This window comes from Hydra viridissima, unplaced genomic scaffold (assembly GCF_058129835.1).
Source record: "Hydra viridissima isolate aposymbiotic clone 2 unplaced genomic scaffold, HvirCarnegie_v1 scaffold_16, whole genome shotgun sequence".
Classification (NCBI taxonomy): Eukaryota; Metazoa; Cnidaria; class Hydrozoa; order Anthoathecata; family Hydridae; genus Hydra; species Hydra viridissima.
Genome location: NW_028324315.1, coordinates 2,320,001 through 2,347,028, shown reverse-complemented (window position 1 = coordinate 2,347,028; position 27,028 = coordinate 2,320,001). Strand labels below are relative to the sequence as shown.

The 27,028-nt window shown below is 28.9% G+C and overlaps 2 protein-coding genes across 3 annotated transcripts in view; both read left to right on the top strand.

Moving 5' to 3' along the window:
- Positions 1-27,028, top strand: part of LOC149877309 (uncharacterized) — a 318,348-nt gene that overhangs the window by 267,209 nt on the left and 24,111 nt on the right. For both annotated transcript variants that reach the window (XM_090073817.1, XM_090073816.1), the window contains 5 exons: positions 1,278-1,308; positions 1,419-1,711; positions 5,050-7,567; positions 8,593-8,642; positions 26,509-26,793. In XM_090073817.1, coding sequence (XP_089929943.1) covers positions 1,278-1,308; positions 1,419-1,711; positions 5,050-7,567; positions 8,593-8,642; positions 26,509-26,793 — 3,177 coding nt within the window. The remainder of the gene's footprint in view (positions 1-1,277; positions 1,309-1,418; positions 1,712-5,049; positions 7,568-8,592; positions 8,643-26,508; positions 26,794-27,028) is intronic.
- Positions 8,772-13,564, top strand: LOC145189997 (uncharacterized). Its single transcript, XM_090073824.1, has 2 exons — positions 8,772-10,101; positions 10,322-13,564. Exons 1-2 carry the CDS (start codon positions 9,732-9,734, stop codon positions 11,923-11,925), a joined length of 1,974 nt encoding a protein of 657 aa, XP_089929950.1. The 5' UTR covers positions 8,772-9,731; the 3' UTR covers positions 11,926-13,564.

Genomic DNA, 27,028 nt, shown 5'->3' with positions numbered 1-27,028 from the left:
AGCATTGTGTTTAAACTTGAAAAAGTCCTTTTCAAACTCGTTTTTAGCCTTTACTCTCATGTCAGCATTTAAATCTATATATTGATTTAACCATGGTCTTTCATAAAATTATATTCCTCAATGAATATTTGTAATTCTATCATATTTTATATATACTTTTAGAGTCTTATGGTGAACTACATATTTATTTATTGTTTAAGTTTTGCAATTGTTTTGGATATTCCAAATCTGCTTCTAAGATAAATTCATGATTTTCCGATGTATTAAGTTCATTTTCTCTCATCCAATCAAAATCTGTTGAAGGTAGAGGATTACACATTGTACTTGAGTAAAGACTGATTGCATCTAGATAGGTGGTTCATCTTCAAAGTACTCGTCTCCAATATACTTATTATTAGCTTTTGCATACCTAAAATAACCTACAAATGTTCCAACTCTGTTACCTTTTTCAGGCATGGGTAACATATATGGATGCGTAAGATATTCTAATTTAACACCAGTTAGTTTAAGATCAGCACTCTGAAGTACTCCTTGAGCAGTAAAATACCATGCAGAATTTAAACCATACGCTTTTACACATACATCTCCAAAGTTCTCAAAAATATTAGACTAAAATAAAATAAAGATCGAAAACGCCATACAAGTCTTTTTGAGAATTTATTACCCTGATTAAAAAAAAAAGTTGTTTTTGCGAAAACGTCATCTTGTTTAAATATCGTTCAAAAACAGCTCAACTTTCTTTCATTATATTCAAATGACATATGTAAGCTTTAAAAAGTAGTTTACATATATCGTTTGAACAAAGTACAACTGGTGCACAGCCCTAAAAAAGTTCCTCTCATCGGAGCACCTATATCTGCTGTGCCTATATCTGCTATAGCCAATCCAACTACGTTTTCCTCCTTCATGCTGCATACTTCTTTCTTACTCGTCTACTTTTGTCATAATTTATAGGTTATAATTTCATTTTTAAATTTTTTTTTGTTTATTTGTACGACTGTTTTTCATTTAGTATAGAAATTTATAAAAGAACATTGGTGAAAGTAACTTCGTAAACATTTCCAAAAATCATTCTTACTATCGTTTAATTACTAACAAAGCTTTATATGAAATATAAATTTTATATGAATGCAACAGTAGGCTCCAAGTTAGCCTTGAAAAAAGAGAAAACAAGCTTCTCATGTATATATTTTTTTAAAAAAAATTCAATTAGTAAAGCAAGAATTTTAAAAAGTAAGCTAAAAATTAATTTTTTTAAACTGTTTCCATTCCTTTAGATAACGAGGTACCTAACAAAGGAAATGTTCGGTAAGATTTATTTTTATGAAATTGTTCGATAATATTGATGTTCTATATTTAACTTTCAATGTTGAGAATTTAAAAAAAGCATCAGGAAATTTTTTTTTTATGGAAAACAGTTTTGAAATTATCAGTAAAAGAATGATTCCAGAAGGCTGTGTGTTCAAGTTTAGTTTACAGACAAGTACCGAGCAGCTCACAAAAGTGGAATATCAACTTACTTCTGGAAATGAACTGCAAGAAGTGGTTTATAAAAAAGATTATAAGAAGAGCAATTCGACCTTTTATTTCTCAGATAAGAGGGAGGACTTTTTGTTTGTCAAAGTTGAGAAATTAAGTGTTTCCGGTAAAACCGATTTCAAGTTTTCATTTCGAGACAGAGCTGTTGAGTCTAAGGAGGTTCCAATTTCCAGTATGCATTTAAATTCTTTTCTAAATTTAAAGAACAGCAGTATAAAAGCATTAAAATAGAAATTGAATTAACCTTATAAATATAATAACATTTCGAAATTATCCTAATAACTTATAGATTTACCATGCAACTCTTGTTTTATGAAATTGGTGACTAAGATGTAAATTAATGCAATGTTAATTATGACTTCAGTGTAGCCCAAAGAAACTGCCAGGTCCAAATTTAAAGCAAAACCTCTTGAATATAATATTATCTTTATTCCAGGTTTAGAAAAGCGTGTTTTTTAAATCAGAGCAAAGTGCTCAGTCATAAGTAGGGCGAAGAGGTAAACTTGAGGGAGGCTAATCAATTTATGACTTATAGGTCGTTTTTGTTTCTTTTTTAATATATATATATATATATATTTGATTTAGATTTAAAACAAATTTGTTACATAATAATGTTCATCTTTCCTTTTTCTTTTGCCTTAAATAGTAGATTGTAAAATTACATGTTTTAGGTAAAATATCAAACTTACAATAAATAAATCTGGTATTATAACACCTAAGCATAACAAAATCTGGTATTATAACACCGAATAGAACGAATAGAGCCAATCAACAAATAAACTATTGGTAAAGGAAACAGGTGCTCAATTAAAGAATTAGATCCAGATCAAGATGGACGATTCAAGGATGGATTAGTTCATAAAGTTTTTTGTGGATGATTTTACAAAATTATTTTCAACTTATTTACAGCAAAAACAATCTACACTGTAAAGAGTTCTCTTTGTCCCTGACTTTAAGGTAGGAACTTATTTACACCATAAACAAGTTATTAGTTCCCAGAATGCCCAGAAAAACGGAATACTACATTCCCACATTTTAAAGCGAATGAAAAATAATAAGTAACATCTTGCAAAGTCAATTTTTCCATAATATCCTTTAAACTGCAATTCAGTTCAAGAATAACTTCAAAAATAGCTGGAAGTTGCAACTGTTGTTTACCACTGCTCAGAAACATATCTTAACCATTTTTCTTTTCATAATCAAAAACATAGATGATAAATTTTATAACCTATAGCATATAATGAAATTCTGAAAAAAACTGGAGTTAGAACTAAACCACAAGAATTTGCTAAGTCTAGCACAAAATCAGATGTCTTTTGAACATATACAAGGTTTCGTAAAACAAGTATATAGTTAGCGTCAACTAAATTTACGAGACCTTTTATATGTAAAATTTATTAAATATAAGTAAATTTTATTTCATTAAAAGACCCTTCATTCATTAGAAGACCTTGTTATAAGGTTAATGATTTCATTAAAACATGCAATCTTATCATCTTCACTAACATCCAAACTGTTTACATTTTTTTAATCATAATACAATAATTACCATCTAATTCATCAAAAATTGCATGTTTTTTACTTATCATATCTAATATTTAAATGATGTTTACAACTACGTTTAGGCATATAAATTAAAATTTCTGTTGCTATTTGATTCTTTCATCTTGTGTATATACTTAACACAAATGTAAACATAATGTGTAAACACAAAACACAATTGCTAAAATCTGGATGTGGCAAGAAAACACTATTACTTAATCTACTCATTCATCCAAAGAAGCTGTATTATAACAGGCGCATGGTTTTTTTAAAAAGTCTTTTTCAGCAAGAGTATCTGATTGTAAAGAAAGCCATTGAAGAAAGGTCTTAGCCAAATATTTCCAAATTATTTAATTGGTCTTGCTTGAGAAAGATATGGAGGGTTTAAGTCAAGGGGTGCATAATTGACAATATCATCTAACCAGCATAAAAAAAGTTGCAGTATAATTTGCGCTTGCCAAGTCTGACCTAAAGAGATATTTCGCTATAATACTAACCATCCTCCAAAACAATCATATTTAAATCATATTATCAATCATATTATACACATATAGATGTTTTACCAGCTTTTGGCTAAGTTTTTCTGCCTTTTGAGCTAGTTTTAGTTTAGTATAGGTTTTTTCCACGTGGGTTATAATATCTCTTCTCGAGCTAGTTGAAAATGTATGATTGTGTGGCTTTATGAAAGTTTTTGGGCTAATTTACGCAAACTTACACCAACCTTTTTTTTCGTGGCTCTTTTCAAAATACCCTGCTTCTTATTGTTCTACACTTTCGGTTGAAAATCCTTATGCTGTTGTTTAATATCTTTTCCCTCCCTATATCTTTTTATGTTATTGTAAATAGTAGCTCTTGCATAACCTTCTTGCTTAAAATGATTTACCGCAGCATCTGTAATTTGCGGATTTTTTACAAGAAAAAGTTTTAATGTTTTTTCTTTAAACCTCTCTTTCTTATCAACGGATGGACCTGGAACTTTTTTCTTAAGTTCCTGGTCCGTCCGTTGATATTCAAGTTTATATATAAATTATTTCAGGATCATATGTAGACGGCTCAACATCTAATGTTATTTATTACTTTTTTCAAATGTCTTCCCTGTATATAAAATTTTTGAAACTGATTCAAACATGGTTTTTCTTCCAGTCTTCCAATATAAAATCAGTGGAACAGGTATAAGATTGATTGATCAAGATGGAAACTTGGTAAATCTTGGAGGAGAATAAATATCCGAGAGATTAGGTCTACGCAAGATGTAATATAAAGCATTTAAAATTTTAAATATACGAACGCTATAAAAGTTTATTGCATAATAAAAATGCCAGTTGACAAATTTGGATATACGAAACATTTTATTCAGAACAAAAGTAAACTAAATACCAAGATCTTAATGAACGTAAAGCTAACTGAAATAACAACACATGTTGATGGTATTTAAATGGTCAATTCTTAAAAAATGCACTGAGAATAGAAAAAATGGTATGTTACAATTACAATAAAAGCTTAAATATCATTCTAGTGTTTAAGGCGGCTAATATGGCTAAAATGAAAAATTTTAGATTGTTCTGTTACAATTATAATGAATAGTTTTCTGATATCCATTTGTTAATGGTTTGGTTGTATTTACATTGTAGATGTACATCGTCATTTTTCTGTTGCATGTATTTAAAATGACTAGGGTCAAATAACCATCTATTGCAAAAAATATTTTTGGGGATGGGTTTTAAATGGTTGATATATGGTCAAAAATGGGTTGAGTCAGCTCCCGCCTTTTCCTACTACTACTTTAGTTTAAGAAACACTTATTTCTGAAACTTAAATGGGTTACGCAGTAATTTAAAAAAAGATTAGTTTGGGTGCCATGACGTAAAACCTGGCCGTCTCTTTAGACTACATTGATTTGTGTTTTTTTAAATAACACAAACTTTGAAGAAAATATCCCTCAGATTTTTTTTGTTTAATATTCTAAAGGAAAACTCAACTACGAAATGAAATGTGAACAGATACACATTGTAACACCGGACCCGTGTTTCAACGATGATTTTCCTTGGATTAAATCCAATCGCCCATCAGATCAAGATAATTTGGATTGGAGAGAACTCATTTCCGAATCTAAAATATCAAAAGAAAAACCTATTAAAGAGTTTGCGATGGAATATCTTGAAAGAAACTTTCGCGAACAAACCCGAGTATATTCTTTCCATCCTTTGTTTGAAAAAAAAGAAGAAATAGATGCCAAATACATTTCACAATTGTTTACTCAATTGTTTGAAAAACAGCTTGAAAATGGTGTAGGTGCTGCTTTGGCTTGTTATAACTTATCTCGCCATGCAAGTTTATTAAATTATGAAATTCATAGCGACATTAATAAAAAGAGAGCTATAATGTTTTACTCGGAATTAAATCTGATCTTTATTGTTCGTGTTGCTTCTTCAACAAATGACATTGAAAAAGAATCTCAAAACTGCTCCACTGATGTCAAACGCTTTGTTTCCGTCAATAAACCAATTATTGAAAATAAAGCCTTAACCGTTTTGGGAGTAGTAGCTTGTACTTCAGTTGAACGACAGAATTTAAAAGATAAACTAGAATTCCAGTTTTCTAGGAACTTTCCATATTTTGATGTCTTATTTATATGCAAGGACGAACTTGATCCAAATGGAAATTTATACGAATGGTGGCGAAGAAAGTTTGTTAATTACTGCTCAAAGATATCTAAAGATAAAACAAAAAATGAAACACTTTTTAAGCAACTTATTGGTTTGACCATGTTGATTATTGCTGAATCAAAAGTACGCTTTCCCACACTTGAAGCAAGTACTAAAAAACAGGTTACAACAATGATCCTTAACCATGAACAAGTAGTTGCAATAGTTGACAATAATCTTAAAAAAGTCATTACCGGAGGATTTGGCTCAGGAAAGTCTATTGTTGGAAAAGAGATTATTCAAAGACTCCATAAGAAAGCATTAGAGCCCACCACTTTGTATTACATATGCTGTGACCACTTTTCGTTGTTTGAATGTGATATGAAAAACTTTGTTGATAGATTAAAAAAAAAGAGTAATGTTACAATTTATTGTGATAACTTACTCAAGTTATGGCAAGAGATGCGTACGAAGCAAAAAAAATCAGCAGAGACAAAGATTTCTCTCCTAGAATTGCTAGAATATTATGGTAGCACAGTAGCAAATGACATGACTACAGTAAATTTTGTACTTGATGAACTCCCTGGTGAATATGTCGAAGAAAAAGATGCAAATAAGTTGAAGGACTTATTTTCATTACGTTTAAAAAACTCTTTAGTGGTTTTTATACCTCAAAGCATTCAGAAAAATCGATCTGTAAACCATGACGGTCAAAATAAGCAAGTAAAAAATAATTGTTTTGATGAAGAGAAGATAGGTATGAAGAACTTTACTCTTGAATTCTCTATGAGAGTTACAAAACTTGTTCACTTACTAATTGAATCAGCCCAAAAGACTATTATGAAATCAAGCACTATTAGCTATCATAATAAAAGTAGTGTAGATCAATTAAACTATGAAAAAGAGGAAGCAAATAGTGTAAATATTTCAAGTGAACAATTAGAAAACAGTAACTTTGATGTCACAGACAGCGCAACACAGCCAAATTTCCCATCCAAAAATGGACTAAAAGATAATGGTTTAAAACCCTTTTATGATTATGACCCTGATCAAGCGGCAAAGGTTTCTTACTCACCAAATATTGATGAATCAAAAACATATTTGAAAACTAACTATGAATTTAAATCCAGTGACATTGGACACTCAATTGAAGGCAGTAAACCTAAAATGATATATCTTCCTTCTCTGAACTTGTCGGAAGAAAGATCGGCTAAAATTTTATCTGTTGTATTGCGAAAGACTTGTTTTGAAGAATTTAATCAAACTGATGTTTTTAAGCGTACTGTTGTTATATGTAGCGATATGGAAGAAGTCAAGTCGGTTTCTTATGCAATATATAATATCAAATTATTTAAACCAATAGTTTATGCACCGCATTTACAAATGAAACTACCAGAATTTGATAAAAAAATGAATGTCATGGGAGACATTAAAGAAAATAAAAAAAATGTGCTAGTAACTGACAGAAGAGCCATGTGTGGAATAGAATCAGAAGTTGTTATTGTCTTTGTTCATCCAGAGGAGCAATACCTCAGGCATGACATTGTAGATGTTTGTGCCAGAAGTAATTCATTTTTAATATTGCTGGTTTTACCTTCCAAATGTACAACTTTTCAAAAGAGAGCAACTGTCAATGATGTGATTAATGATTGGTTAGCTAAAGACTTAGTTCAAAAGATTGATGTTAAAGTCAGCGATGATCAAAAAGAACTATGCAAAAAAGTAGGACAGAATGTGATTATTAATGATCAATGTGATGATTTTAAAGCCCTAAATGCTGAAAAGAGTTTCATTGAATATATAAACGATGAGTGCTTTAAAATTTACGAAGATAAATCAATGTAAGTTATTTATACCTTAACGAGTAGTTTTTTTTATTCCTCATTTTAGAATGTTTTAGTTTTTCAACAAAAATTATTCTACTTTATTTTGAAATAAAATTTCTTTTAACTACTAAGATGCATAAAATGTGAACTTCGTCATGTTGGAAAGATAATCGTTGGTGGTTACTTAAATCACGGTTTTTAAAGTGTTTACAAAGATACTACGTAAAAAAATTTGATTATTACGTGGTAAGTCAATGTACAAAAACGTTTCAGAGCCATCCCAAAAATTTACAACAACAGTTTAAAAGTAGCACTTTTAGTAAGGCTGAATCTCACTATGAAAGCTCTATGATTAAAAATGTCTGTTGTAAAAAGAATGATAAACCTTAAAATGAAAGAAGAAAAATAGAGTGAAAACGATACTATTTTGTTCTTGATTTTTGTTCGTTTTTTGTTTTTATTGTAAAGACTTTCAGAATACTGTGTGACTAATCCGCCTACTTACGTACATGAACTTAGTGTAATTTTTAAATATGCGCTAAAAAGTTGGTCAGCAAACAATGTTCGTGATTAATTATTAGCACATTTTGAACAGTTTTACTGAGTTTCAAAACATCAGTTCAAAACCCCATGTTTAAGTCCCAGTCATGTCATTCTATGTTAAACTCTCTAAAAAAAACTCATTGGTTGATTTTTAAAAGTTCAATTTAAACGTGTATGTAGCAATAGAAAAATTGTTGTTTCTGTAACTAAAAAAAGGTTGAACCAATCATACATTGATAAGATTTGTTAACGCTTTTTATGTTTACAGCCCTCAATATGATAAATTTCCTTATTCAATTAGACTTTTATTTAAATTTGGGAAAACCTAAGGAATAAAAAAAGTAGTAATAATAATAAATACAGTAAAAAGATTTTCAATACCTGCACATTAAAAAAAAATTAACATTTTGCGTCTTTCAACCAATATTATTTCTATTCATTTAAAACTAAATGGCAAGAGTTTGCATTACTTAAGTATTTTGTATTACTACTTTTAGATATCGTAAAATGTTTTCTGCACTGTTTGATTTAAATCAAAGTAAAGAAAGTAAGTGGATTTATCTTTTTACAAATGTTTTGTAAACTAAGACTTTAAATAGATCACACTAGATTTCAGTGAAAGTTTTTATTATTCCATAAACATTTTCCGGATTAGTGAATGCCCAAGAGCTGATTTTTGTTTACAGGAAGATATTGTAAGTGGGCTTTTAAAAACATTTTTATTAGGACGTTGTTCAAAATTATTTTATATACTATAATTGTTCCTATGCTCATCAATTTTTAATGAAGATGCCTTGAAGTAATTCTGATAAGAATATAAGCTTTCTACAACATGATGAAGATCTAATTTAAAAATTTTTATTTACATTCCCATTTTTATATCCATAATGCATACCTGTTCAAGGTATAAACCAAATTTAAAAGTTAAGAGTGTCTAGACATGCTGATTAACTAAAATGACCATGTTATATATTAAATGAGATTTGAAGCAGAAAAGTTAAATTTTTAAGACAAGATACCAAAAAAAAGAAAAGTTATGAAAAACGTATTGTAACAAATCAAGCTATGCTGTTACGGAGTTCGAATTTTATTTCAAGATTTTGGGTACTTTGATATATCAAAGTACCCAAGAATGTATCAAAAGTTTTTTTATACATTGGATGGTTGTTGAAGTTCTAATATTAAACATAATGAAATCATTGAGACAGCATTAAACAATCAAAAACCAAGGATCTGCTTCGAGTTAGTGAGATGTATTAGTTTTAAGAACTGGTTTTCTTTTTTTAACGGCTAAAATGAAACAAGTTTTTGAAAAGAGATATTCCTAATGTTCTAATGATATTTGACTTCACTGTGCACTCCTGAGACCGCCAGGGTAAATTTTGGTTTACTCTAAATTTTTTTGTTTATTTACTATTAATGGGTTAAACAAAGTATTTTGAAATAATTTTTAAAATCTAAACTAACTTTTAAACATAGAAATTTTAGATTTAATTAATTAAAATGCCTAAAATAAATTGCGTCATTTTATGATTGCGTCATCTATTCTATTTGGTACAAAATGTTGCAATACCGATGAAAATAATTATTATTACAGTTAAAAGCGATCATATAAAACTTATATTTTTTTGTCAAAATGGCAGACGAAAAATGTCTAATTTGTGCATGTTGCTTTATTTCCTTTGGAAAAGGATCACATAAACTTATTAAAGTAACTCCCGCATTACAACTTCACATTCAAAATTTGATTTGGAGAGAATATGATGTAGAAAAAGAGTGTTGTCCAAAAAACATTTGTAATTCTTGCAAAACAAATTTATATGCATTGAACAGGGGTGAAACATCAAAATTAAATGATTGGATTGAGAAAATATCTCAAATAAACAGACAAAAGCTTAGAAGATCATCTGATGTTAGTGAAATATCTGAACAGATCACAACAAATAATCAAGATATCGTTGATAAAATTGTTATAAAGATATGTCCTTCTTGCTTTTCTACAATAGGTATGATTTCCTTAAACAAATTAAAAATATTGTATAACTTATATATTTTAGTTAATAAACTATTTCTTCAATTAGTAAAAAAAAAAAAATTTAAATTTGGCAGAGTCTATGCTAGTCAATGATAGTCTATGATAGACTTATTAAATATTAGTGTATTATTTTTATATGTTTTACAAATATAATAATATCAGAGTTTTTTCTACTTTAAATTTCTATTTAGGCAAAGGAATTTCTCATTTTTGCTGTAAAAGTGAAGCTGTAAAAAACTTAATTATGTTGGCTGAAGGTCTTGGAAGTGTATCCAGTGAACAAGTTGCTTCTGGGATTCTCAAAATAAAAATGAAAAGAGACCATATTAAATCTGGAGACAAGTTTCCTTTAAAAACCTTTGGAAACAATCTTCTTATTGTTGTTGGCACACCTGATAATAAATGCAGCAGAGCATCCGTTAAAAAGTTATCTCTAGAAACTATAATGGAAATCTCTAATACTCTAAACCTGAGTAAAAGAAAGACTAACCTACTTTGTAAACATATGCGACAAAATTTAGGGAAGAAAATGTTAGAACCTAATATATCAACTCAGATAGAGGAGCTGCATAATGTATTTTCAGATTTTTATGATGTCAAAACTGAATCATTCATTTCAGGGGATGAAGAGATAAGTCGGAGTTTGGTATTTGTAAAAGATACTTCTGATTTAATTCTTCATATTATTAATGAAAGAAGTTTGAATCCTTATAACACTATTGCTAGGGTTTCCATTGATGGTGGACAGGGTTTTCTTAAATGCGTTATAAATGTTTTTGACCCACTATGTAAACATACAACTTCAAAAAGTCTTGATGATTGTGGTGTAAAAAGATCATTGGTTTTGGCTTTAGTTGAAGATGTTTCAGAGCATAATGGTAATCTTAGCAAACTATTGAAACCACTAGCTCTGAGTGATGTAAAATATTCAATAGCATTTGATCTAAAATGTGGTAACTCTTTATTTGGTTTAAGCAGTCACAGCGGCAAGTATGCATGTCTCTGGTGTGAAGGGGAAAGTGCTCTTGAGAGCGGAAAAAAAAGAACCTTAGGTTCAATTGATACCAACTACAACAAGTTCATTGAAGATGGATGTAAAAAGAATCACATGATGGAATTTAAAAACTGTATTTCTCCTAGAGTTGTGTATCTTGATGAACCTCTAGAAACTTTAGTAGAACATCTCATTCCTCCACCAGAGTTACACATTCTTATTGGTATTACTTCTATGTTTGTAAAAATATTAATTACATTGTGGCCTGATTTTGATTCGTGGCTTAAGTCGAATTATATAATCTTTAGAGGTTACCACGGAACTGGTTTGGATGGTAATAATTCACAGAGACTTTTAGATAAATTAGATAATTTAGAAGTTGACCTTTTAAGTGCAGCCTCTATATTACCAAATATGATATTTCTCCAACCTGTAGTTAACTGTCTTAGAAAGTTTTCAATTATTAAAACAAAAGGTTTTAGCATGTTTATTGGAGAATCTGTTGCTGAATCAGTTTTAGATTTTAAAAAAGCTTTCGAAAAACTGCAGCTTCATCTTCTGGAAAAGTTTAACTACCAATTAAATATTAGCTGGAAAGTTCATATTTTAGTATGTCATCTTGTTCCTTTTCTTCAGCATAGTCAGTTTGGGCTTGGTGTATATGCCGAGCAGGCAGGAGAAAGTGCTCACCACTATCACTATCAAGTATGGAAGCGATACAAGCGTCGTTTGGAACACAATGATTATGCAAAACAGCTTAAGAAAAGTGTGATTGAGTTTGGTATAAACAGTTTCAAGTAGTCCTTTTCTCTCATTTTTTAAAATTTTTAATTATTGTGAACTTTGAAATGATTGAATTATTTTATAAGGAATTTCAATATTTCATGTTAAACTGCTACATTTATTGCCTTGATGTTATATTGTTAATCTAGAATTTATCTTAATTTTATCATAAATGATCTCATTTTTTCATTTTAAAGTTGTATTTTTTGTAACAAAAATTGTTTTAGAAGTGTAATACCCCTATAAATTTTGAAAAAAATCCCTACCCTCCTCATAAAACCCCCTCCCCCTCCATATGTTATTTTAGGTAAAAACTATTTTTGCAAAAAAAATATGTTTAAAAGTTAGTTTAGATTTTAAAAATTATTTTAAAATACTTACCTAAACCCAATATTAATAATTAAACAAAAAAAATTAGAGTAAACCAAAATTTACCCTGGCGGTCTCAGGAGAGCACAGTGACTTGATACAGAAAACATTGGCATAAGCTTATTCCAATAAATTTTCTACTTGTAGTAACGGCTTACTTATTAAATTGAATAATTAATTAAATAGAAATATATAATACTGGAATTAAATTTAACTGTTCATGAAATTTTAACTTGATTCTTAGCCTTCTAAAATATTCTGACAGAACATAACTTGTGCAGTTAAAGGCAGATAACAAAGATCATAATGAAAAATCTGACTCTAAATTTGAGAATTTATATGAAAAAGTTATTTTTATCAATTTTATAACTTGCAATGGAGAACATAGATAAGTGAGACTAGTGTCTATGGTAACCCTTAAATCTATATAGCAGTATTAGAAAACAATGATTGCGTATAGATATCTATACTTGGTGAATAAAAAATGATAACATAAGATATAGTACTTCGCACTTGTAAACAATTTGAAAAGTAAAATAATGAAAGATATTATTTTTATTAATTTAAAAAGAATAATTAAGCAAATGTATATAAGTAAGTTTTTTGGCAAGCAAAAAATTAATAAACCACATAATTACGGCATGTAATGCCATTGTAAGACAATTAACAAATAGGACTTTGGTATATACAAGAAGTGTAAATTAGCTATACCTGTTACTTTTTGTTTTGATTAATCATTGTTTGTTTTTTTTTCTTTAAACATTGTACAATTCATCCCACAGGACGAGGTGAATTCGGGCAGTAGTTACTTTTACTGTTGAATGAGGTCAGGGTTTACGTAAGTTTTATTAGCAATACGTACTTTTGAAAATTTAATTCACAATACTCGAGTTACCTCTGTTACTGAAGACAGAAGAAAAACTTTAACTAGTTTAAGAAATAAAAGATTTACTACCCAAGAGACTACAAATAGCTTGAAGTTTTTAAGAGAAGATCCTTGTGGTAAAATATCGCATTGTAACCATTTTTTCGGCGACAGAAAAAGAAAAAAAATGTAAATTTCGGCATGATGAAAAGATTAAAAGATTTATTTTGCCTCTCTAGTCTCACAGCTGAATATTTAGTTAACAATAACAGCACTACCTCTTGCAGTGTCCGTATCGTGACACTGTAATAAGTAGCTTGGTAGCATGTACAAAAAAGTTAGCAATCGACATTTTTTGATGAACATTTATCAATTAGAAGATTATGTAAACACCATAAACACAATTATAGAGTAGATATGTAATGGATAGTTGTGTTCTTTTGATATATAGGTAATCCCTGTGTATTATTTTATTTTCTATTTTGATAATGAAATGAATATTGCATAAAAAAGATATACCTGACAAATATGTCAGCAGTGTTGAAGAGCAAAATAATAAAGCTAGCTGCTCCTCAAGTTCGATGAGACTTTTGTACATGTTAGATAAAGGATTGGGTTGCAGCATGTTAAGAGCTGCCTAATAAGGAGAGTTAAGGTTTGTGCTATAGCAATTTCTTCATGCACTTTGCAGAATTTGTTCAGACTTTCTTAAAGTAAGTGCAGACTTGACACCAACAGAAAAGGACTGCATGAAATTATTGTAGATTTGACGCAAAGGTAGCAGTGCAGCTGATGCCGTGTCTCGCATTTTCTCAATTGCTAAAAGGTGATCAAAAATTTGGGACCGAGAAATATAATAAGTAAGTTATTTGACAACATTATTTTTGCACTTCCGTCTTAAAGCTGATCGTGAATATACTTAAGATACACAAAACCTTTGTTTTTTTTATTTTTGATGCAGCCAAAGTCCACTGCAACATAATCAAATGTTTCACGTTTGTCACCTTCAACTTTTCTATATATAGAAGGTGACAAACGTTAAAACGTTAAAGTCCCCTGCAACATAAACATTAGTTTATGTTGCAGGGGACTTTGGCTACATCAAAAATATAGAAAACAAAGGTTTTGTGTATCTTAAGTATATTCACGATCAACTTTAAAAAATAAAATTCAAAAAAAATTAGAATGGAATATATTCCAAAATTAAAATTCTAAAATTTGAAAAATATTAGAAAGGAACATATTCCATTCTAATTTTTTTAAAATTTTATTTTTTTTAAGATTCAGTTTTAAAAAAAATTACTCTTTTCAAACAAGGAAGGTTAATATTCGAAAATTAGTAGTTTCGATTGATAAAAAGTGGATTTCCTCATTCTGTTCCATTTTTATTCGGTAACGGTATGTGACACACATACAAATATCAAATTCGATTCTAAATAATTCAACTCTAAAAGTATTCGATGCTAAATTAAACGTCTATAAATATCAATAACTATTTTTGGTTTATTGAATCTTTAATGAAATTTGATCGTGTCATTTTATCCTATATGCGTTCGATTCTAAGAAATAATATTTTATCAATTATAACCTTGTCACAAGAATTTTTAGTTTGGAAACAAAAGACATTTCCATTGTTTAATCACTTTATATTGAAGTTTTTTTCAACGACCCAGTGATGGCGCACAAAAAGATAACGTTAACATTAATCTCCCTGTGAACTTCTGAACTGAAAAATAGTTTTTGGATTTAATGTTTAGATCATTTAAATAATTCCTCCAATATGTTAAGAAAGGTTATTTAAGATTTAAAATCCTCTTTAGATAAATAGTTTGCTTTTCTAAAAATTTCTTCAACATAAATATTTACATATATTTTGCTGAATTCTATCATCAGTTACTGCTGTTTTGCAATGTTATTGTTATGCACTTCTTGTAATAGTGAATATGATTGCATTTTATTATATATATATATATATATATATATATATATATATATATATATATATATATATATATATATATATATATATATATATATATATATATAAATATGCATGTATGTATGTATGTATGTATGTATGTATGTATGTATGTATGTATGTATGTATGTATGTATGTATGTATGTATGTATGTATGTATGTATGTATGTATATATGTCTGTAAATAAATATATATGCGCTGTATGAGTGTAGACAATTTTCCATAACGTCATTTTCTTATTTAAATATGACATTATTGAAGCTTAATGTTATATTTAACAAAGTAAATATGACATTATAGAGGTTGGAGCAATTTATTATAATCGTATGCCCTTGATATCAACTTGTTTTGATGATCAGAACTGGGTTTTATTATTATGATTCTACCGCCAGGGGTTTTACCATCAAAGGCTTACTAGCTCCTCCTGAGATTACCCAAAACTAAATTCGGAGTTTTATCACAGACTTTCCGCTCTTCTAAGAAAATTGTCTTTATCACGACTAAAGAGCTTTGCATGCCCTATTTTTTAATCAGTTTAACGTCGTGCTATATACACATAATCTGCTGATTTACGCCTGAAAATCTAAGCTAAAATCAATCCAGAGAGAAAAAAAAAGTTAATAAGAAAAGTATTTTTGCACTAAACTAATGAAGTAAAAAAAATATAGAATGGTAGTATAAAAGATTATTTACTATTACAAAATTACCCTTGTTGTTTGATGTAACTTTTGTATTCTTTATCTTTGAGTTGTCCTAATTTAAACATTTTTCTAAAACTTAATGCTCTAAAAAAAGTACTATAATTAATTTTTTATAACAAAAGAAAAATACTTCTTTTTTAAGATAAATAGCAGTTTTAAAGCATTTTAATTTACCAAGTTTATTATTGCAGCTAAGTTTCGTTATTTCAATTTGCATTTTTTTTTTTTTATTTAAATTTTACCTTGCAACTTTGTGTTTTTCACGTTTATCTTTTGCAAATGAAAATGTTTGAACTCCTACAAACAAACTGATAATCTGCTGAAGCACATTTGTTTTGATTTTAATTGTAACAGAGGTCTCAGTTTATATACAAACATTGTTAAAATAAGATTTAACTTTTATGTTTGCAAGAATTTCTTTTACAAAATTATCTGTAGAAAACACTGTGATAAATATTGAAGTTTGTTTTCTAAATAATAGTTCACATTATACAAATATATCAATAATTATATCAATAAGTGTATATCAATAATTTCAGAATTCACTGCCATAAACCATCTCTGTCACAAGCATTGATAAGTGTTTGGATAGTGTTAAACTCTACTTTACATGCTAGAAGTAAAGAACAGAATTGAATTCTATAAAAACAATAAGAGTTTTTTGAATCGTATAACTTATTGAACAGTTAGTGAATTATAAAAACAGCTAAATATTGCAAACTTCATTTCTGCACCATTTATAGTCATGGTTGATTTCTCGCATTTCTCACCATTGAATTTGCTTTTCTCGGAAAGGTGGTTTAAAATATCATTTTCTACGTCGTATAATAAGTATTGAAAAAACGAAGCTTACAATGGTTGGAAATTTTTTAAGCTGCAGCTTGGCGTCTGTTTGCAGACTGAAAAAGGAGTCAGCCAACAAATTCACGTTTCAGAAGCAACTTGAAGAACACTCACAAATTGCTTGAACTCCTGGTTTGATTAAAGTTTTCATGTCATAAACAAAAAGAAATTTTATGAAATCCATGAGAAAAATGGTTGGCAAAGCAAATATCATCATATAAGGTGCTGTTAATATGTTTGATTTTTTAAAAAGTCAAATTTTTTTTTTTATGAGTTTCTACCCACCCTAACCAAAACTCCACTGCAAAAAGGAGAACTTTACTTTCTGCTCACCATTGTCAATCATCTTTTTTACGATGTTCAGTTTATATTGATAAAAGTTGGTTTAAAAAAGTAACTTTCTTGCCAAATCAGATGCTGTAAACAGCATCCTTTGGATAATTCTACAACTTCAAATCCCACAAATCCCTTGAAAAGATGTTAAAATAATTCTACAACTTCAAATCCCATAAATCCCCTGAAAAGATGTTAAGATTGTTAGTTGCCACTAGGGAAAGTCTTATCTCATAAATGTAACTCTACTTTTTTGAATTTAAACCTTAGAGAAATTTCAACAGAAAACAAAAAAGTTTTTGAAAAGATCCCATTTTGTCTGTTCTAAGATTACATTTCATAACAAGGTTTTTTAAAATTTGTCTTTAAGAGCATCATGTTCAAAATAAACAATTGCAGAAAAGTGTAAGTTAAGTGCCCAAGACCTGGTGCAAATTAAGCAAGCTACAGGCATGTCTAATATCAAAAAACTTGCAACAACACTAATTTTGGTTTCCAAATCGCCTTCTTTTTGAGCCAAACAATGGAGCAAATTTTCATGAAGCAGGGTTGCAACTTGCAAATTTTTTTACAAAAAATACAATTGCATCATCAGGCGAAAAAATGCCACACAAAGAGTACACAGTTGTTCACTGCAAAGGTCCTCTGACTTTCTAGAAGAAATTTCACTTCAGTGACAACTTCAAGCAAGTCATCTCATAAAAGTTGGGATTGATGGAGTTGGAGGCTTCCTAAAGCTTACAGTAAGTCTTCAAAGAATGAATTATGAAGATGATTCAAGCTGTCTACCTTCAAAAAAAATTGTCACCTCTCGACAGTGGAGTTAAAAAGCAATTTCAAGTTGCAGTTGCAGAGGATCTGCATGAGAATTACAGCAGCATCAAAAATTTTATTAGGCTTGTTCAACCTGGAAATGTTGATTTTGTGATCTCTTGCGACTTGAAAGTTGCTAGCATTTTTTGTGGTTTGCAATGTCACTCTAGCTCACATCCATGCCTACACTGTAATAGTGAAGCAAAGAACTTAGCTGAAAAAGGTGTGCTCAGGGCGCTGTCTGATCTTCAAAATTGTTACACAGACTTTCTTTCAAAAGGAGTTGACATTAGGAGGGCAAAGTTTTTCAACAATGTTGTCCATAAACCGCTTCTAAAAGCTGATCCAAGCAAATTTATTTTCGAACTAATTCCCCCGATGGAACTTCATCTGCTTATTGGGATAGTAAACCACTAAAAAAAAGCAATAAAAGAAGCATGGCCAGAAGCAGATGAGTGGCAATAAAAGACTCAACATCACAACTTAACCATATCATTGCGGACAATTTGCTGGCAATAATTGCCAAAAAGTCCTGAAAAATATTGAAGTTTTTTTAATTTGCGACAGTAATTTAAGTTTAGAAATGATTCTAATTCAAATAAGTAACAGTGATTAAAGAAATCTTTTTCATTAAAAGTAAGGTCAAAATGACTGACAAGTTCAAAGTAACAATGATTTCCTACACATTGACTTATGGCTTATATTTTTACTTTAATGGCGTCTATGTATAGACTATGCATATCAATAATAGTTATATCAGTTTTATTATTAAATTCTTGTTTTTGAGTGTGTCTTTTGTGGTTTGACTCTCTCCGGGCAATAAAGCAGGGAACAAAAAAATCCAAAAAATTAAAGTCATTATTTTCCTTGGACGTAGGCAGATGATTTCAATTTTTTAACTTTTCGAAATATGGATGTATGGGCTACCAAACCCAATTGATATTATTTTTTGTGCATGAATTTTATGTTTTGAGGCTCTCCGGGTAGGTGTGAACAAATCATTATTCAAACATGTTCAAAAAGTGCTTTTCCTTTATTCTGAAAGTTTAATAATGATGATGATGATGATGTTGATGCTGATTATCATCATCATCATCATCATCATCATTATCATCATCATCATCATCATCATTGTCATCATCATTATCATCATTATCAAAGTCACAATATTCAACATTTACCGTCATCATGATCAACAATGTATTTAAAGCAACAGTTTTGAACATTATATTATTTGTTTTATCCATCTTTTTGCTTAAATGATAATTAATATCTTCACTTCGAGCAGTAACTAAGTATAATACTATACTTAGTTACTGCTCGAAGTATAATATTATACTAAGTTACTGCTCGAAGCAACGAATTTACCCTATGATGATCACCAGATCATCATAGGGTAAATTTGCTGCTGTCGTAAGGCAAATAGTTCTTTAGGTTGCACTTAGAGGACATTGTGTTTTCAAGCGTCTTTATCAACCTCCATAAGATTTTGTGATCTTGAGAACAACTTTAAGTCAATGTGGTTTGTTTGTCCTTAATCCTACGTTGCATCTTTTATTTTTTGTATTCATTATGCTTCCTGAGAGACCTTGTCTAGCTTAAGACCTATCAGTAAATGAATCTTTTTCTTTAAAACGTTTCACTGAGTCAATATATTTAGACTTGGTAGGAGAATGTCTTGTGTTGACATAGCGCGTTTGGTAATTTTGTTGTAAAATTATTGAATCCTTGTTTTCAAAATAACTTTAAATTATATTCACTCTTTCCTCGGTTATAGATAAACTTTGGGAAATATTTCCGAAAAGATTTCTTTAAAATCCAAAAATAAAAACAATATTTATAAAAAAATTGCACTTTAAAATGGTAAAACGACTTATGCGCCATCCAGTATCAATGAAAGTGTCACTCTCAATAAGAAATTATTAAAGTACATAAAATTAAAACAAGTATAATTTTTATTAACTCTACCTATCATTTTCAATAAATATTTTAATTTTTCTTCGGATTTTATCTATTCTTTTTCTTTCTAAAAGATTATTTGTATTTTATTTATTTCTGTAAAGGTTGTAAACGCCATGCAAGTGAATATGACAATTTGTTACGCTGATTAAATAAAAACTTGCTTTTGCAAAAACGTCATCTTGTTTAAAACTTGTCCGTTGTGAAAAACCAAAAGAAATGCAAACTTATATAATAAAAAATGATTAAATATGTTTTTTAATTCCTATCCTTCACTCGAGGTAATCTCTATCCTTCACTCGAGGTAAAAGAAGCTCTCGTACTACTTGTTTTTTAAGACTTCATATTTCTTTGTGATTTAAATTAATTATTTTTAGTAAGCATCTTAAAAATATTCATCATACAATGAGAAGATTTATATTAGTTTATTATAAAATTTTGGACTTTGAAGTTGCTTAGATTTCTGTTCTACTGTTAAATGGTTGTGGTATTAAATCAATGGAAGTTGTCCTGCGGCTAGTTTTTATCATATTATTTAAAGTTCAAATAATTTTCTTACAAAGTTTGCGGTTATGTTGATTGCTCTCTTTATGATTTCTAAAAGTACAACTGGCACAGAGCCCTAAAACAGTTACACTTGTCAAAGCAGCTGTATCAGTTTTGTTTACATCAGCTATTGCCAATCCAAAAACGATCTCTTTCTGCTTTCCACACCCCCCAGCAAACATGTCAGCGTTGAATCAACGTTGAAAACCGGTCGCAAAAGATGTTGCGGAAACGTTGACAAAGTAATCGATTTTGCAAAGATATGTAACGTTGTTAAAGACACATTGATTAAACGTTGTTGCGTAACGATGAAAAAACGTTACTAAAAGACGTTACAAAAAGGTCGCAACTAAACGTTGAAAAAATGTTACTAAAATAGCGTTGCATAAACGTCGCAACATAACGTTGAAAAAACGTTACTAAAAAAGCGTTGCTTAAACGTTGTTAAAGCAGTCGATTTTGCAAGGATTTAAAACGTTGATAGTAAAACGTCGATTTAACGTTACCCAAAGACGTCGAATAAACGTTGAAATATAACGTTGAATCAACGCTCATATATATATATACAATTTATATATAACATACAATTTTGTTTTATTTGCCAATTCAATATATATATATATATATATATATATATATATATATATATATTTATTTATTAAAATGAATAAAAACACCTTTTTATGGAACTCTGAGTTTCATGCCTTTCGACAATCATCAGCCATTGTGTGTATATATATATATATATATATATATATATATATATATATATATATATATATATATATATATGTATATATATATATATATATATATATATATATATATATATATATATATATATATATATATATATATATATGTAATCTATATATATAATTTACGTGTATATATAAAAATAGCTGTCATGTATTGAAAATGTTTGAAAAACTTTTCTACCACAGGATGTTTGCCCACTTAAATTCCTCCTCTAGCCAAAAGTTTTTTAATGATTTATTACTCCAACAACTAATTTTAAAATGTCCAAAGTTTGCTACTGACTGAGCTGAAAATTATATTTGTATACATTTATGTGAAATTTTAAAAAAAGCATGTATATATTATACAGACAAACAAACACTTAATATGTCTCTAAAATTTAGTTTATTAACATACTAAATTTAGTCTGACTTATTATATATTATTAGTTTTGATATTACTTTGTACATCTGAACATTATTAAAATGAGGTACTATTTCTAACTAAGAAATAACTTTTTTTAAAAAGTTGAGCATTTTATTAAAATGGTCAACTTAAAATAAAATAAAAAATGTAGACAAAAATAACCTGAATAAATCGAATTTACCCTGAGATTTATGTATATTATATACAATTTGATATAAAATCTAAAAGTTTTAAATTAGTCGCAATAAAAATAGATTATAAAATAAATCTTTAAAATATTCTTTATACCATCTGCATGCATCCTGTTAAGTTTTCCTTGCCTTTCCATTACGGCAAATTATTTTTGTAATGGCTACATCAATGAGACAAAAATTGTCAATGTGCTACTTCCTCAACGTTGCAAAAGCAACGTTTTATTAACGTTGGCAAAAAAACACTTTTTCAACGTTTTTTAATTACCACATTTTCAACGTTGGTATATGTAACGTTGAATAAACGTTGTTTTATAAATAGCTTAAATACGTTGAAAAAGCAGCTAATGTGTAACGTTGATAAACCTTAAACTTTGCGACGTTTTTACTGTGATTATTTGCGTACTTTTATTCAACGTTGAATAAATGCGATTTTTTTAGAAGATAGTATACGTTGAAATTTATACGCTTTTTCAACGTTGAAAATGTAACGTTTAAAAAGTGGTTTATTTTTAATGTTGATAAAGCATAAATTTTGAAACGTTTTTAAAGTGGCTTTTTGCGTAAAGTGATTCCACGTTGAATAAACGTTTTATTTTGAGAAGCTAAATTACGTTACAATTTCAACGCTTATTCAACGTTTCAATTTACCGCGATTTAGTATACAAAAACGGACATTGATTCAACGTTGAAAAGACGTTGTTTTTGTCACTGTAACGCTTTTTCTACGCTGCGACCGGTTTTCAACGTTGATTCAACGCTGACATGTTTGCTGGGCCTTCTTCCATACTCTCCTACTTCTGTGTAATATCATAACAATTTATAGGTTAATACATCACTTTTAAACAACAAAAAGAAAAAATTTGAGTTTATATGTATGATTATTTTTCAGTAAGTATTGAAGTTTATAAAGAATGGTGAAAGTAACTTCGCAATCATTTCCAATATTCATTCTTACTATCTTTTAGTCAATATAAGTTAAAAGTATAAAATTGCTTTATGTGAAACATGAGTATTAAATGAATTCAACATTAGTCTCCACGTCACATCATAGCGTCACTGCAGACGTCATTTGTAATCAATCTCAATATTTTTTTGTCTGATAAAGAAACAAAAGATAAGTATGGCTTATCATGAGTATTTCAAAAACTGTAGATATTTAAAAATCTATTATGACATAATTGCTTAGGTCTTAAAAACATTTCATAAAGTTGATTACACAAAACTGAAAACCTGCTTACTTTTTTATAAAGCCTAATAATTTTAAAACATAGTTTTTTTTTCTATTTTCGGTGAGATCATGTTTTGAATGTTAGGGTTTTGATAGAAAAACCGGAAGTTATCTCAACATTCTTAGTTATGCAGATTTCAAAATCAAATAGTATCAATCCCACAAGCTCTTCAATTAATTACCGCAAATGTTAACGTTTTTGTAGCTGTTTTCAAAACGTAATTTGCGTAAACAGTGACCTGCTTTTCAAAATTGATAAAAAATATTAACATTAGGCCTACTTGAACATTCTTTACATTAAATATATGATGATGTTGATAAAATTGATAAAATCTGGAGATTTAATTATTTGATTTAATAATTTAAGTTTAAAAGCATTAAAAAATAAACAAAAAGAAACTCATACTTTTGTCATTTTATTGTTATTTACAGTTTAAGTTTTGGTCGTCAAAGAATAAATATCTTAAAGAATCAAATAAGTCGTTTCTCAAAAGTGGACCTTCTTCATTTAGAGTTTTACACCCCGAGTTTAACGGTATTAAATGAATTGCAAAAAAGTATTAATTTTTTTCAAATTGTCTAACCTTTTGTATGTAAACAACGAAAAATCACTAAATAATAGAATAGGTATTAAAGTTTCTTTGACTTTTCTCATCGAAATATTAATTTTTAAAAAAATAGCGAAAATTTACTGGAAAAGAATATATTTTAAAAAATATATAAAATTTGTAAAAAAATGTTAGTTGATCTTTGTACAGAGAAAAATTTAGTGATTTTTCGTTGTTTACATACAAAAGGTTAGACAATTTGAAAAAATTTCCTCGTTGCATCATTCTTTACAATTTGGAACCTTAAAACTATCTTTAATGAGTTTCTTATCCGCATAAAATGGTTATGAATCTATATGCAATTTAAAAGATAAAATGTGCAATATGAAAATATTTAGTGCCATAACTTTCTGTTCACTATTTCTTTTTTTAATTTTTTTTTTCAAATGAAAAATGTTTTATGAAGAATGTCAAACATTCCTCGTGTAATTCATTGCCCAAATTTCAATGCCGACTTCAGGCGTCATTTGTAATCAATTTCAATATTTTTTTGTCTGATGAAGAATCTAAAGATATGTATGACCTATAATGAGTGTTTTAGGGATTGATATTATTTGATTTTATCAATGTAGTTTTCAAAGTCATATAATATCAATCCCACAAGCTCTGCCATCAATTACCACAAATGGTGTATTAACATATTTGTCGCATTTTTTCAAAACGTAATTTGCGTAAACAGTAAAATTCTTTTAAAAACTGATAAAAAAAACCATTTACATTAGGCCTACCTGAATATCCGTTATATTAAGTTTGTCTTAGCGACATCCATATCTGAAACCAATAAGCAGCTTCTGTAGTTGTGCAAAACGCATGTTCCAGCTTTATTGTCATTTTGTTGGAGTCAAAATACATATACTGAAATTTGAATGATGCAATGCTGCTCAAATGTTTTGCTGGCAGCGGAATTAAATTATCCTTTTTTTTTCTTAAGTTCTTCAAAATAGTGAAAAAGAAAAAGATTTTAAGTTACTTCAATTACAAAATTCAATATTTTGAATATATAGAATATATAAAAAGAAAAAAAGAAAAGCAATCAAAATAACTATGAAATATTTTGGAAGATGGGTACTGAACCTGAATAAATGTATACACACAATACACATATTTATGCATACATATGGAATTTAAAACTACATTAGCATACATACGTCAATACGTTGATAGATTACAAATAATTAAATGCGTAAATAATATGCAAGTTAAAACATTCAACGACATACATCTATTTGCAACACAAACATCAAGCTGTATCACACATTTTTTTCCAACTCCTAGCTTGAACAAAGTAAAAATGATAGAGACGAAAGCGACGAAAAAGTATTCAGAAATTCAAAACATTCCTTTTTAGCTTCGGGTTTTCCGAAAACAATTATTATCCTGATACAAGTAAAAACAGAAATCTTCATTGCCAAATCCAGCATGCCTAACAAAAACCTCATGCATCACAAATGTTTTATGTAATGTTTTTTTGTATAATTAAATTTAGAATTTTAAAGTAAAAAAAAAAGCTGTTTGTTTAGCTCCCTGACTCCCCTTAAAGCTTATAAGGAAAGTTTTTATGTTTTATTGTGGAAAAAGTGACATTATCTAAATATGTTTAGAGAATCGCCAGAGAAACTTTTAAATACTCAGCGAAAAAGATCGCAGAAGAAGTAATACTGACACTTAAAAATCAATTTTCAATACAAACAGTTAATAGAAGACTATTAGGCCGTAAGCTGTGGCGCCATGTTGCTACCAGAAGTCCATTATTTAAACCAACAAACCATTTAAAACGAAGTAAATTTTGTAAAGCAAATTTAAATATGAGCGATTATAAATTAAGAAGTATTGATTTTAGTGATGAATCAAACTATACCGTCCTAAATCGTACAACTACAATCAAAAGTATAAAGTTGCTTTATTGTACCATGGCTGCAAGGTGGAGGTGGTTCAGTTGGTATTGATAAGGCTCCATCAAATATGATAACCCAAATCTGCATAAATTATTCAACGTAATAATGGAATGACATGGAATGCAATACACTCTTGAAAACTATTTAACATCTATCAAGGACATTTTTTTTTGTTACGATCCCAAGTGGATGTTTAAAGAAGACAACGCTCCATGCCATATTGCAAAATTTGTAGCGAAATGATTTGAACAAAGCAATAACAAGATACTTCACAAGCCAGCTTGATAATCTTGAATCCTAACAAGTTTGTTTTGACAGTGCTGGACTGAAAACTTACCAAAGAACTAGTAACTTCAACTGAAGATCAAAGGGAAAAATTAAGAATCGTTTTACGACTTAAGTGTTTAATATTGTCAAAACTTTTTGATTCTGAAAGAAAAAGATGCACATTTTGCAGAATAAATAGAGGTGGTCATATTCCTTGTTAAAGTTCAGTCTAAAATCCCCTTAAAATCCATGCATGTTAAATAATAAGCAGCTTTTTTTTTCTTATCTTATACGATTATTTTCTTTCAAAAGATTTAATTTTTTTTTTTAAACTGCTTTTCCTTTTTTACTCTTTACATATTCTAAATGTTTAAAATAGTAAATTTTGTAATTGAAATAACTAAAAATTTGAATTTTTTTATTTTATAAATTCCAAAGAAAAAAAAGTAAATTTATTTCCTCTGCGTGCTAAACTTTTGAGCAGCGTCGAACTAAGATTTTGTTGCGTAATACAATCACAGCATCCCTATTTACCTTCTCATTACCAGTCGAAGTGTTAACTTACTTTCCCCTTGTACTTCCTAAGAGACTTTTAGACCAGGAGCTTAAAGAAACTTCTTAACTAAGAGCAGCTTATCTTGATGTTGCTTTCATCACTGTTGCTGTAGTTGACTCCATGTTCTAGGCGATTCTCTAAAAATGGTTATAATTGTTTTCAGTTTGTTTATACAAACTTTTGTTAAAAATAATGACTATAAGCACATAATGATATAAAACTACAATTTTATTTTCCCTTATCTTTATTTTAAAATCAATTTATATCTCAAACATTATAGAAAAGAAGAACACTCAATTAACACCACAGATACGCGATAAGATCTGTCATGAAATTGGAATACGATGGCGCAGGTTTGGAGCTTGGCTTGACTTGTCTAATAACGCTATTGACCACATTGATCACGATAGTGAAAGTCTTTATGAAAAGGCTATGGGAGTATTAACTACATGGGAGCAAAATATTGGAACTCCATCATGGGAACAGTTAAAAGATATTCTCAATGCTAATAAACAAAAAGATGTTGTAGAGGAAATTGAAAATGAACTTATGCTTAACCATCAAGGTATTTCTTTGAAATATGCTTTTAAAATTGAAAAGTACATTTATTCTAAAAGATGTATCAATAAATATTATTTATAGTGTTCATTCGTTTAAATAATTTAAGAAGTTTGTGCAATTATAAATGCAGATATGAAAGTATCTAGAAAGCTATTAGTGTACTGTAGCGATAAATTTAGGTTAATGTTGGTTAATAATTTGCAACTTAAATATCATTTCGCAGGTATTTAATTTAATTA

What these genes read in the sequence shown, in the direction of transcription:
- LOC145189997 (XM_090073824.1), top strand. Translation starts at nt 9,732, where the DNA reads ATGGCAGACGAAAAATGTCTAATTTGTGCATGTTGCTTTATTTCCTTT. An exon ending in TTCTTGCTTTTCTACAATAG is followed by an intron (nt 10,102 to 10,321) that starts GTATGATTTCCT and finishes ATTTCTATTTAG; the next exon opens with GCAAAGGAATTTCTCATTTT.